The 14,572-nt window shown below is 39.0% G+C and overlaps 1 protein-coding gene across 1 annotated transcript in view; it reads right to left on the bottom strand.

The window, feature by feature from the left end:
- AMBN (ameloblastin) overlaps positions 1–14,572 on the bottom strand; it is a 97,950-nt gene that overhangs the window by 36,715 nt on the left and 46,663 nt on the right. The window contains exons 6-7 of the mRNA XM_086963112.1: positions 11,834–12,079; positions 3,474–3,512 (exon numbers count right to left, since the gene is read on the bottom strand). Of these exons, the coding sequence (XP_086819238.1) occupies positions 3,474–3,512; positions 11,834–12,079 (285 nt within the window). The remainder of the gene's footprint in view (positions 1–3,473; positions 3,513–11,833; positions 12,080–14,572) is intronic.

Here is a 14,572-nt window from a genome sequence, read left to right as displayed (position 1 = left end):
CCAGTAACCACAGAATATGCTATTGATAGAAATAGAGAACACCACAAAACTTTACAGCTATACACAGATAAAAGTTACAAAATATATTGAGAATATATATTAGCTTTTTTTAATATATATAAATCATTTGTTAATAACATTTTGATTCAAGGCACAGTTAAGGATTTTGTGATTACCATTTTAAGTGACAATAACAGTACATACAATTAAATATAATCAAACAAAAAATTGTTATCTGATATATCTTTTCCTTGATCATTTATGATGGTTGTCAATTAATTTGAAAGGACACACAGAAGGTGATAGCTTGATGAGGGCAAGCAGTAGATGGCAACTATGCGTGTTTCGGCACTACTGCCTTCATCAGGGAACCTTCTTCTTTCAAAGAAATCTGATAGTTGGAAACTCTAAAGATGATGCTCTATCCTAAACTGTTGCTCGAGAGGATATTCAAACAAATTTGACGAGGAGAGTTGTAAAGGTCCTCTTCAAGACAGTTTTATCAATCCTGAGTGAAGATCGGAATTCAAATTGCTTGAGGTCACCCAGGCACTCGTCACCTGCCGACTGGACTACGGGAACACCCTCTACGAAGGAACCACTGCCAAACTACAGAAAAGACTCCAGCGCATACAGAACAGCTTCGCACGACGCATCCTGGACATCCCCCGCCACAACCACATCCACCTACGGCTGACCCACGACCATCTCTCCTTCAGGAAGCAACTCAAACCTGGCTTTTCGAGCAGTAAAGGAACCCTCCCTCCCAGCGCCTTGAGACCCTTCTGGGAGAGTAGCGCGCTATATAAATCTTTTGATTGATTGATTGATTGATTGATTGAAATAACCCTAGAGAACAAGGTCTCGCTATCTCATGTCAAGCACTCTAAATACTAGTTATCAGCCTAGATACTGTTCCTTATACCATGAACTACGGAACAGGAGATTTTGTGGTGAATTGTAAGGATACTCCCACAAACAGAATATATGATCTGGGTAAGTGCTACATAGAGGGGATGGTCATCACCAGAGCCAAAAATACTTCCTGATGCTTCATATAATGCGGAAAGTGCATTATACAAAAGATGATGAAATGCTCTTCACCGCGGCTCAGAAAGTGCGTCTTGATGCTGAAAGTTTATTCTTTAGTTGAAAATCCAAACTGTGGTGTCAAAGATACGCTCCTAAATTCCACATCACCTGATGAAGGCACTAGTGCCAAAACGCGCGTGAAGTTCCCATTTACCGCTTGCCCTCATCAAGCTATCATCTTCTGTGGGTCCTATCAAATTAATTGAGAACCATCATATATGATCAAGGAAAAGATATATCAGATAAAAATGTTTTGTTTGGCTATATTTAATTGTATGCACTGTTATTGTCACTTAAAATGGAAATCACAAAATCCTTAACTGTGTCTTGAATCAAAATGTTATGAACAAATGATTTATATATATATATTTAAAAAACTTTACACAGATAAAAGTTAAAAAATAAATTGAGAATATATTTTTCTAATGTTTTGTGGTCTTCCCTATTTCTATCAATAGTATATTCTGTGGTTACTGGCTATCTGCACCCAGATCATGTCTAGATAAAAAGAAGCTTGCTATTTGCCTTGTTACATAAAAATTGCTCTTGCGTGCAGCCAGCAGCATTTCAAGCAGCTCCCTGTGTGTGTGAGCAATGCTGGCTCCTACCTCACGGAAGCCTTTACGAATATAAACATAGCAGTTTCCCCCTATCAAGTTCTACTTCTGTAAAGGACAAATAATCATAACTTCGGGGCTTGGTAAAGCCAAAGCAAGTGTGTTCTCTTGCCAGTTCATATTGAAAGACAATCTGAAAATCTTTGTGGAAGTGACTGCATCGTTGATCTATTGGAACACAATCTGTATGTGACTGTGAAGAGTGGGTTATTTCTTATCCTGTCATGGTGAGAGCAAAGTACATGGTTCACCCTTTAAATCACTACAATGTGCTTAATCACATGAAAGCTTTATCTGTTTAGTCCTGCCCACCTTAGTAGCATGCAAAGGTCTTACTGCCTTTTTTGCCAGGATGATGGACAGCTTAACAAGCGACACCGCTGTGTGTTTCCCACTGATTTTAGTGAGGAGTTCTTGATGCCGAGCAATATAATGACATCTACATCAAACAAAGCACTTACTTCATATAGTCAAGAGAAAAGACCCTTGTTTGGTGAAGATGTACCTTTTTGTAGTCTTGTTGTCTTGATTCATGTTATCACATATTTCTGGATAAAATAGCACCAGGAACAACCACATTGGCAAAATGCACACACTGTCACTGGAGATATTTCCCTATGGTCCATTACGCAGCTGTAGTGTAGAATGTGTACTAGGCATTTACCCAACATGGTAGCTCTTACTAATTAACTAGTAGAAAGTACTCCAGTTGGGTAGACATTTTGTGCAAAACTAGACTTTTGTGGGATAACTGGACAGGTGTGGTTCAGTTATGGCACAGTCACTCACACAGCTTTTGACACACCCACACAGACACTTAGATACCCACTCCCACTCAGGCACTCACTCACCCACTGATAGACCCACTCAGACACTGATACATCTGCTCACAGACCAACTCAGACACTCACACACCCACTCACAGGCATACTCAGACACTTATGTGCCCACTTACAGAGCTATACAGCCACTCACAGACCATTCTAACACTCATTCACCCACCCACTCAGACACGTACACCCACTCAGAGACTCATACACCCACTCACAGACCTACTCAGAGACTAATGCATCTACTCATAAACCCATTCAGACACTCATGCACTCACTCCCAGACTGGCTCACACACTATTGGAGGCACTCGCAGACCCACTGAGACACTCTTACACCCACTCACAGACCCACTGAGAAACTCACTCACATACTCACACTCAAAGGATACAGGTTATAGTCAGGAAATACATTTATAAAACCATAGCAATTCACTTAAAACACCAAAGGTTACAGGGACGTTACAGTTTGGAAACAACATTAAAAAACTTCAGAAGTTCACTGAAAAAAACAAAGGTCACATAGACTTTATAGCTTGACTCAGATTTCACTCGTACAAAACCATAGAAATTCAGCAGTTATCATTACCTGAGATAACTATAACTTACATTCCGGCAATGCACTGCTTATGACCTCACATATTACATCACTCATGACATGGTCAGTGACATCACATAAGACAGCACTGGAAAAATCAGAAAATGGTGATTTCTCCACCTACTCATGTTTGCATATGATTGTCTGCATGTGGTTTCAATCACTGGTGCACAGGTCAGCACATAAGTAATTTGAAAATAAGTAGACATCTTGATTAGCAAATTTACAATGAGGCATGCATGAGGTGCACAGGTCAAAAACATAAATAATTTGAAAATAAGTATACATCTTGATTAACAAATTTACAGTCAGACATGTATGAGAAGGATCTACTTACCGATCGTCCATTCTGATCAGTGTAATCCCACATAGGAAGCTGAAATAAGCAATGAAAATATGATTATTTTAAAGATGGCCTGGTGCTGGTAGAATAAAAGTGAGATGAGAAAAACATTTTAGGAGGCAATCCAAGAGTAGCAGGAACTTTCATGAATAGTTTGGAACTTTCATGAATAGTTTCTGAGGCAGTAATTAGATAGCTGAGAGGAATATGAGATTCTGCCATGGATGTTAAAGCTACTGAGAAGCTGACCGTGCTCCAGTGCCACACATGTATTAATACGCCTAGAAAATACCACACCATTGCCTTTCCACCACATAATTTAAAGATACAACTTTAGTCAAGTAAACAGTAAATTTCACTTATTATTTAAGCAGCACAGTGTTTTGTTTATGTATCTAGTGCCAATATCGACAAAAACATTAAGACTGCGCTCATGAATCAATATAGCATTGTTGCAGACACAAAGGAAATTATTGTCACAAAATGGTATTTTGTCAATGTCCTACGTCTTAAAATATGGCAAGATGCTGAGAGTAAAGGCCATAAAGAGGATGTGAAACTAGTTAAGAGTTTAAAATGTTTCAAAGAAAAGCACTTCCAAGCCAGCCTAATTAATATATAAGCCAGAATGGAAAATGTAATGAAAGGACAATATATATATTTTCTTTGTCAATAGACAAATATGCAACCAGTTTTATATACTATGGGGCTGATTACAATGTCAGGCGGGGTTCCTTCCGCCAGACATTGTCTCGACCAATCAACACCCGGTCAGCAGTCCCGACCGACTAGTTAGGATGCGACCAAACAGTGTTTATATACTTTCCAATTAGAGCACATATTCTGCCCATAAACCAGCTGGAATGCATGCTCCCATTGTAAAATTGGAGGTGCAGTTTATTCCTGCACTTTCTGGCAGGCACCTCAAGGTGCCTGCCACGGGGTGCAGGGATAAACAGGGGGACACCATAGGTGCCCCCTCGGCCTCCAATAGGAGGTCGTGCATCGAGGGGAGCGCTGCCGGGGCCCCCAAAGTCAAGTTGCGACAACCTTTCTGTGTCGGAAAGACCGTCACAGAAAGGCTGACTTAACCTGACATAGTAATCCCAAGGGCTTACTGGCAGATGGAGCCTGGCGGAAGACAATCAGAATGACAGTTCGGATTCCTTTCTGACCGCCTCCATCATTATGAGGCGGTCGGAAAGGAATCCAAATAGCATATTATGATGTGGTCGGAAAGGCACTGACCGACGGTTGGAGCCTTTTCTGACCGCATCGTAATCGGTACCTAAATGTATAATTTTTTATTAATGTAAATCATCTATTATTTCATCCATATAAAAACATGTCGCAAATGAAATAACAACCCCGCCCAACACTGGGTGCGTATTATTCAGGAGAGGTCCAGTGTGATAGTTTGGTTCTCCCCTTTAGTGGGGGAGGGGGTGCTGCTTGGTTTTCCTCCACAACTAGTGAGTAGCACAGACTGAGAAAGCAGATAATTGCACCTCGATGGTTGGAGTACCTGTGACACATTTCTTTGTGCTTTCCTCTTGTTGCAAACATTTGAGCCCTAATGCTGGTTGCGTTTGCCGAATGGAAAAGGTATTAACAACTGCGGAGCCTGAAATATTTCATAAATATGGTCCTAGCTTGTCATTGTTTGGAATCCATAACTAAAGACTTCAAGTGTATGTGTGAAATCATTGAACTAGGTTTTCATGTGCTATTGTTTGTGACTCTTTGAAAATAAGTAAGACATTGGTGCATGACTGTTCAAAGTGGACAACACTGTGCAAAGAAGAGAAGTTGTAAACGTTCTGAATAAAAAAAAGACTTTGGTGCCCCAGAGATGTTGATTTAAAGCTTACAGAGAAAAATAATAATTTTGAGCACTTTGTCAGTAACTCTAGAGTTGTGGCTTAAATAATTGAGACTGCTGGAAGCTATGAACATTGTTGCTTTGTGTACTAATTATTACAGAGATCATCTCTCATTCAACTTATTGTTGGTTGTGATCCATGCAATTTCCATTTCATTCAATGATGAATTAGATGAACAGGAATTTTAATTCCTGTCTAGCTTGTGATAGCAAGATTTTATACTTATTAAATTGTATTTACACAATGTGATTAACATATAGCGAAATCAGGATATTCTGTTGAGGAAATTTGTTTATGCTAACATTAGCTTTGTTTATGCTTACATTAGCTAATGTGGTGGGCCTTGTCCGCAACTATGTTTTTAGCATGTAATTATTTTCTTAATTATGTCTTACTCTGCACACATATGATTCATGACCAAGCAAGTTTGTTTACTCAGCTCTGAGATGTACTGTCACTTTCCCAGGTATATAATGATGATGTATTAGGACTCTGTGACACACTGCTCTTTTGAGTGGAATCGTTCCCTAGGCCTCACGTATCTAGACCATGGTGTGATTCTCATGAGAATTTGTCTTTGTATATTACATAACAGTATTTGAACCGACTATTTAGTTGCCTGAAGAGCATCAGGGGTGGGAACAGCTTTATGTGAACCTCTGGCAAAGTGCCGACTGTATCTTCTTCCTATAACCTGATTGGTCCAATTCATGTGATTTTAATATATTTATATTTAGGCTTGGTTTTTCACTGTACTTTGCATTGTAAAAGAAATCTCTTCTTGAGGGGGTGGGGATCATTATCCCCTGATATTTAGGAGGACACATGATGTTGGTCTAAACTCTGATTTGTGACTCCTTTTATTGGAGCTCAACCGTAGTTTGTTCTGAGGCTATATTATTTGCATTTGATTTGGAATTCCTGCTATTGATTAATTGGCCGACTTTCTGCAATGATCTGAATCCTTTAATAAACTTTCATGTTTTAACTTTAAAAAATTGCAAATGCCTGACGTCTTTATAGTTGGCGTTTAAATTTTACTCTACCAGGTCCATTTGAGGAGCAACAAAATTACTGCTCCCGCTCCATCAGAAGTGCTTTAAAATTGACATATTAGAATAAAAAAGTGGCATCATTTGTATTTCTTTCACAGTGTCTTAAACTCACATGATTAGCACATAACCTTGATTCGGATTACCGTAAAACCTTGACCTATCCTGGGGGTAGAGTGAATACTTAAGGGGATGTTAGTATATCTGTAATATTTTGTAATATGGTTGATGTGATATACATTACTGTAACCGCTGTACCCCTTGAAATTCTAGATCTAATTCCTGGCTGTGCTCATTTACAAACTGTTTCCCAATATTTGGTTATTCTGAACTTATGTATTGTAATGTAATTGTATTTATATAACGTTTACTACCCCTGACAAGGCATTGAAGTGCTTTATGCTGGGCAATATGCTGCTCTGGAAACCAAGGATCGTCGTTAATCCAGTGATTATTTTTGGTGATTATTTGTGTTTTTTCTACAGATTTGATATAGTGCAAAATTGGCCCAGAGGCTGATGTTGTGTGATTTTGTGCTCTATTAACAAGGAGCTTTGGAACTGCCTGCAGATGGACCTTTCTGAACATCAAGCAGCTTTTGAGGAATTGTAGGATCTAACATTTACTTACAAATCACATCTATCTTGGTGCCGGTAAATTAAAACTACAATAAGGGTGTTAGTCTGAGACATAGCACAAAATGCTTTCACATCAACATAGAAAGCAAGGATGCTAACTATTTTCAGAACTTAAGGTGATGATTATCACCACTCAAATCACTTGACAGGGGGTTGGTTCTACCACTGAAAGTTCTACCTCAAAATTCTGCAGATACAATATTCAATATGCAAAACTGAATCGTGATGATGAAAAATAGAGAGGTCAATATTTCCTGAGATATTTATGCTGAAAAAACAGTTATTCTATGCTACAGCAATGTATGGGCCTGGAACGTTTCTGATTCTATTGTTTCCGAGATTTCTGATCGCTGAGATGCCTTCGGGTCATTGACCTTCTATGATGAGCTCCTGGGAGAGCTTTCATGTCAGCAGAATTTCAGAATTGCTGAGATTTTATTTCAGAAAGTTTGCAAACCTACACCAATGAGTTTCTGTCAAATGTGATCGAAAAGCAGATGAACTGGCAGCAGTTCTGTTACATGGAATTGTCAACATACATGAAAAATATTGCTGACAGACTGGAGTAACATATCTTTGCATCTAAAATGATATTTAAAAAAATAAGGGTTAGAGCACAGAGCCCTGGTGTACTCACCCCTTTACATTTTGCTACTAATTGAGTCCAAGATGACAGGACCAAATTCAGTTCAATGCTATGCCCCAGACTCTGACCTGAGATAGTCAGTACAAAAAAAGTGAATGACCAGCTCTGCTGAAAGTGACTGATAGATCCAATGGCACCATTGCTCCAAACTCTACTGCCTTCTTCATCCAAACACAGTCCTTCAGTACTGAGGAAAGAACTGAGGGCCCAGTTTACAAAGTAATATTGCACTTTTGAGTAAGTGTAAGCTTTTAAGTACGTCAACTACTTTTCGGTAGTGGGTAAACTGCAGTTTTGTAGTAACATTCCCTCTTGTAGTAACTTACACTTTTGTAGTAAGTCCAGCACTACCCATGACCAACCATTGGTACTGCAACATCCTCCCATAGAAAATAATGGTGGTAGGGCCTTAAAATTAAACCTCATAGGAAATAAGGTTAAATGAAATTCAATATTTTAAAATAATTAAAAATATAAATAATTATAACCTAATGACAAACATGTATCAAAAAGCAAATATTTATTGTTTAGTTATAAAATTAATTAAAATAAAATTCTATAGGAAACAGTGTTACTTTAAATTATAATAAATTGTACAAAATACAATAAATATAAATTGATGTTAAACATCTGTAAAACATAAATAGTAAATATGCACTATGTTTATGTAGTTATAATTTTATTTATTTATTTAACAATAATTTACATTTATAATATTTCAAATTATTTTGAATAATTTGATTTAATTGAAAACGATTTCAGGCTGGATTCTAATTTAAGTCTCTACCTCGATTATTTTGAACAGGAGTGTGTTGCACTACCTGTGGTTGGCCATGTGTAGTGCTTGGTTTACTATTAAAGTGTAAGTTACTGCAAAACTGCAGTTTGTGAATATCAAAAAGTAGTAAACTTACCCGAAGGTTTATAAATCAGGTCCTGTGTGGTTACTTCTGGACATAAGTCTAACACTTGAGAGTCCACACATTATTTTGTTAACCTAACCCCTACATGATATCAAACGAGACAGAGTTATGATTCACAATCTGAACAAAGTGGTCCATAAAAGTGGGAGTAGCCCATGGAGCAGATCTTTGGGGACAATTGCCAAGCTACAACAGTACTACTAGAACAAGACAATACTTGTTAAACATTGATCTTCATAATATATAACAGTAATACTGCAAAGTTGTGCTAATTTGAATGCTCCCAAAGAAAGCAAGGAGTAAAAAGAAACAGAAGAACCAGCAATCTGCAAGCAGAAGAAAACAATGCATATAAACACAATGATAAAGGCAAAATAAAAGGCATTTTAAAAATAAGTTAATTAACATAAAAAAGGACGAGGACTCCAGTAACTACAAGGAACGAAGCAGAATGAGACTGCAATTTAAAGAATAGACAGAAGCTACAATTTGGTTAAAACTATCCCTAACTGAAGAGGGAGGCAGTTACAAAGAACCTAATAATAACTAGGGCGAACAAAGGAATGAAATTATCAAAGCTTTTGATAACCAAAATAAAACAAAATTAACTGAGGAAAAGGATCAACAATGTCATGGGATTATAATACTTATACATTTGTGCTTTTTGTTTTAATGGTTATTAAAACAGAAAAAAGCCAAAATGTAAAAGTATTATAATATACCTCTGGTAAACGGTTCTACACTTCTGGTTGATATTTATGTAGGGGACCAACTTTTGATAGAGAAAAATATTAATATTATACAGAAGTGGGAAAGAAATGGCTATTCCACGATTTTTGATTTTATTAATAAATATGCCTAGAAAAACTGGAGAGGGTTTGAGCATGGTATTTGATATTTTAAAGCTACAATACAATGGTCCTATTCTCAGATCAGACATTTCCTAAAATATATAAATCCTACTCTGTTCATTTCAAGGTTGGATCTGAAAGAATTGAATCTACTACAAGTGGCTGCATTTACTTCCTTAGAAGTAATATTTTTAACACCTTGGCTGCTAGCGGGTTTTCCCCTTCTGTGCTGATCCTGGATGAATCCCATTGTTCATGACAAGGCCAACTCGCCAAACGCTAAGCGCAGGTAACACCCATGACGAGGTGACCTTGTCATGAGCATGGAAGGTGTTAACACAAAGTTTGAGAAGGCTCGGGATAAGTGGCAGGCTAAAAAGAATCTTCATCTCTTGTTGGGATTTTGGAATAACATTAACAAGTTCAATACTTCAATGCCACTTTTTTTGAAAGGGGCTCATTTGAGAAGAATGCAACTTTATGCTAAATTGCTACTATATAGAACTCCAGCGTTCTTGCATAAAACATGCCCCAGATACCAGATACTTGCTTTAGATGCTCAGTAGGAGGTAGGGGCAATTGAATTCATACTGTTGGATTGCCCGAAAACTAAACAGTTTTGGGACGACATTGAGAAATATTTTATTCACAAACTAGCACTGGGGTGGTTATAAATACCCAGACTGCTGTCTAGGATACTTTGCCGATATAATCATTAGCCCCGTAGAGGAGAGACAGTTATTTATCATTACATTAGCCGGATCTTTGATATTGCAGAATTGGTGGTGTGAAATTACCCCTTTTCAGCAGTGGTTGAGCAAAATGTATAGAGTTGGGGATTTGGAAAAAAGATACGCTTTAAGGTCAGGTTCTTACTCTAAGTATAAACTGATATGGGAGTTTCTTTGATAAGCATGGAGGAAAGGAATTTGAATGAAATGTAAGTGTGCTAGTCTTGGAAATTTGGAAGGCCACAGTTGAATGTGCATTTTTTGTGTGTGTCAGTGCTACTTATTATCTATTAATCAGACTTGCTAAGAGCATGGTATTGCTATTCTACTTCTAAAATGTAATTTCCTATCTCCTTTAATTTTAATTGTATAACTATGAATATTATTTATTATATATTTAACACCTATTATTTACGATGTTAATTATGATGATATTCTGACTACTGAACCCTCCAAAATAAAAATAGTTTTAAAAAATCAATGGCATGGGATGAACACCGCTCACTTCCCGAGAGGGGCATGCATGCTGTGGCTGCTAGTTTGAACCCTACTAAATGGTTCAGTAACACAGTCAGCTGTGGAACAGGGATCCCCTGCAGACAGCAGGCAAAGGAATAGACTAAGGGCCTGATTACGACTACAGAGGTCCTTAGGACTGCCATACACTGGTGGTCCAACCGCTGCATTCTGAGTGTGCCGATCCCACCAACACAAACCACCGAACTGCCGGGTATCCGTGAACACTTGGTGGTGGTGCAGTGGTCTGACCAGCATTATGCTGGCGGTGCCGCTGCATTACCGCCACGCATATTCTGAGTTTCCTCATCGCAACGGTTTTCATGGCAGGAAGCCCAACATGAAAACTGTGGAAGTGAAGAAAGTAAGGGGCCCTACATGGCCCCATGTTTCCTCAGGGCCAGGGAATGCATGCAGGGAGGCACATGTTGCGCCCCTTGTGTTCATGCAACCCTTGTTCCGGTACGGCATGGGCTTCACAGTCCATGCCATGTTGGAAAGTGCAGTGGCAGTCCCACGGAGCTGCATTTCTAAGGCTCTCCTATGAGCCTTTAAGAAAGACAGTGCCTTGTACCAGGCGTAGCAGGACTGCCTGCCCTGTATTCCACTTGGAATAAGGCAGGCGGTCTTAGTGCGGGTTTGGTGCGGTGGCAGTGGGGCGCTGATGTGGCGGCCCGTTGCCGCACTGCTAAACTCGTAATCAGGCCCTAAATCTAGGAAAAGATTATACCATCAACACAACAGGTAACCAATGATATAGTTAACATTAAAAATGTTGACACCTTCGTGAAAAAGTTTGAATTATATTTTTGGGTTCTTAAAAGAGGTTTAAGGGATTATAATATTCAGAACTGTTAGCTATGCAGTTATGAACAATTATTAAAAAGTATAAATGAAAAACGAAATTTTATTCAAACGTTTTAAATAATTTTAGTTGGAAGGATTACAGTGAAAGACAGAAATACTACACATTGCACCCAAAGTAGGCAAACTATGAATTATTACCTTAGAATTCTTAATTTGATGACAATGAATGATATTGTAACACTGAGCTGTAATTTTTAAACTTTTCTAGACAGAACTTCACTGCTACAATATGAGGGTGAGTATTTACCTGCTGGGGCTGCCCTTCTGGTGCTGCCACTTGCTGCTGCACAAGTGTCTGCTCTCCTTGCTGCAATGCTGGCAGACTCCCCTGAGCCGGAAGCTGCTGCCCTGGCTGGTGGGGTTCCTGGCGGACAGGTGTTTCGAGCGGCGGCTGCTGAGGAAGACTTTTCGCTTGCAGTCCTGGTTCTGGCGGCTGGAGTGGGATGAGTTGCGCAGGCAACGGTGGAGGATGAACTGGCAGAGCATATTCATACTGCACAAAAGAAGCCAAAAACCAGAACAGCAGCAGTTAGGATGCCAATATAGAGACAAAAAAGTATTTAAACGGTTTTAAAATAACTAAAGCTTCTCCGTTGCAACAAGAAGTTCCTAAACCTCCATGACTTCCTTTAGATTATTCTATATGCTTATCTTATTTTACATTTTTTATTTATATTGTATATTTCCTATGTATTTTACTGTTATATAATTTACCAGCTGCTGGTTATGCTTACAGTCATTTTCAACCTTTGGATTTCTCTATTTTTATTGTTATTATCACTTGTTTTGTTGTATGATCTTATTTAACATCTTCTTTGTCCTATTTTGTAAACTTTTATTTTATTTGTTTTAATAAAACTTTTTCTGAACTGAAAAAACAAACCATTATCATTATAAAATGTATTCAGACAGTTTCACTGTTGCTATAAATTGACATATGTCTCAATAAAAAAAATCCACAACTCTAAAATAACTAAAGATTCTACCTTTTAAGAGAAATACGTCATTTTGATAATACTTCCAATGCCATTTTACACAGTGACAAGGGAGAGAGTTGGGATTAAAAGAACCCCAGGAAACGTCTGCTGGAGGATTAAAGAGGCAAATGGTGAAATCAATACTACGCAACCTTGGTATTCAACACTGTGATCTTTGATAGTGCTGTTTGTAGGCTTCTGAACAAAATGTTGGACCCCGGCACTTATTCCTTTAACTATATTTCAATTAAATATTAGCAGGCCATAACGTATAACAGGGCAGTCCTCACAGACCTGAATTGTTTGTATGAGGCCTGATAGATTGAGGGGTATATTTATAAGAAAATGCTAGAAAGCGGTGTTACGCTAAATTTGCCAATGCCGCGCTTTGATATTTTCAAAACGCAGGGATGTGTTGTATTTACAAAAATATGGCAAACTCCTGCGTTTTTCCCTAGAGTGGGCGCCATTATAAGACCAGATATTAACTGGCAATTGTTTGTGGCACTGCACTAGCCTTGTAAATCTGGGGCAGCATCAAAAAACAATGGGCGTTGCAGTGGAACGCCCACAGCAACACCCAGTGCCCACCCCTTTGAAGTAGCAGACTGCAGCAGAAAGGGGCATATTTGCAAGGTGGCATTAAGGTACGTCGCCTTGTAAATTAGCGCCACCTTGTAAATATGAGGACTGGCGCAACACCACCGGAGCATCAGAAAAAGTTACGCTTCAATGGAGTTAGGGGCTTGTAAATATGCTCCTAAATGTCATGGTTTTTTTTCAAGCCCGTAGGCAGTTGTTTGTTACTGAGAAGTATAAATGTTGGTTACTGTCAAGTGACACTGGTATGCATGCCTAGGATACTATTGCCCTCTCATTCGATAACTAGGTTACTCCCTTTGCACACTTTAGTCTCTAAGGGTGAGGGGGTCAATCCGCCAAGGATCCTGATCCGTCAGCCTCATGATGTCATTTTTCAACAGCCCTTCCATGTCTGCCTTTCCAACATGGAAAGGCTGTTGGAATAGGACTTTAGGGTCCCCTAACAGGGACCCCTTCCCCCCTGACCCTCCTCTATGGGGAATGGACCCTCCTAAACATTCCTGCCCAGTGTTGCAGGCAGCGCATGGAGCCTGCCACACAGTGCAGGGATGTTACATTGGAAATTGGACGTTTGCCACCACCTTATGGACAGTCACATCCTAATCCAGAGGTCAGAACAGCTGACCTAATATCGCGCGGTTCTAGAGCGATATGGTGCCGTGTGGACTCAAATCCGCCTGACATCGTAATCAGCCCCCATGTTAAGGCTTGTAACTTCCTAGAAAATGCTTAGCTCAGTTCCAGTCCATGAGGGATGAGTCAGGCTCATCATATTTGGCCCCATTGGATAACTTCAATAACCAAGAATCAGAAACTGAATGTGTCTGCTGCCCTTCCTGAATTGCTTTTTAGATGATTACTCATCAACCCTTCTCTACATCATTTTGACAGTGGGCTGCAAGGCAACCCCTTCAATAGCGTATATTTTTCTCATCATGTGACCTCCAGATCATTATGACTCTACATTTCTACTCGTCCTCTAAACACTGGCATGCCACCTCAGACCACTTTCCTTTCTGATTGAATATTTCATTTGACCTGTTTAGCTATGCTGACAACCTGTAGGTACAGATGAAACTAGTTCCAAAACCATTGCTCACTAAAACAGAAATCATGTCAGCTGGATCCCAACTTAGTAGGATGACAACTAAGAAGGGTGCCCAACCCACCCCTGAACATTAGGTGAAAAACAAATTAACAATTTTTCATTTGGACTTCAGCTTTCCACAACAATAACTCCTGGGGTTCAGGTGATAATTTCTCTTATTTGGATTTTCTAATATTTTATTTCCCTTTCTGGAAAGACCATTACATTTATGTGTGTCCTAGGCTAGGTCCTAGCTTTTGGGAACAATCAACCACTCAAAACTCCTGTAAAAACTAAATGTTCCAGGTGGCACAGCACA

This window comes from Lissotriton vulgaris, chromosome 3_1 (genome assembly GCF_964263255.1).
Source record: "Lissotriton vulgaris chromosome 3_1, aLisVul1.2, whole genome shotgun sequence".
In the NCBI taxonomy this organism is placed as follows: Eukaryota; Metazoa; Chordata; class Amphibia; order Caudata; family Salamandridae; genus Lissotriton; species Lissotriton vulgaris.
This window is presented reverse-complemented; position numbering and strand designations above follow the sequence as displayed.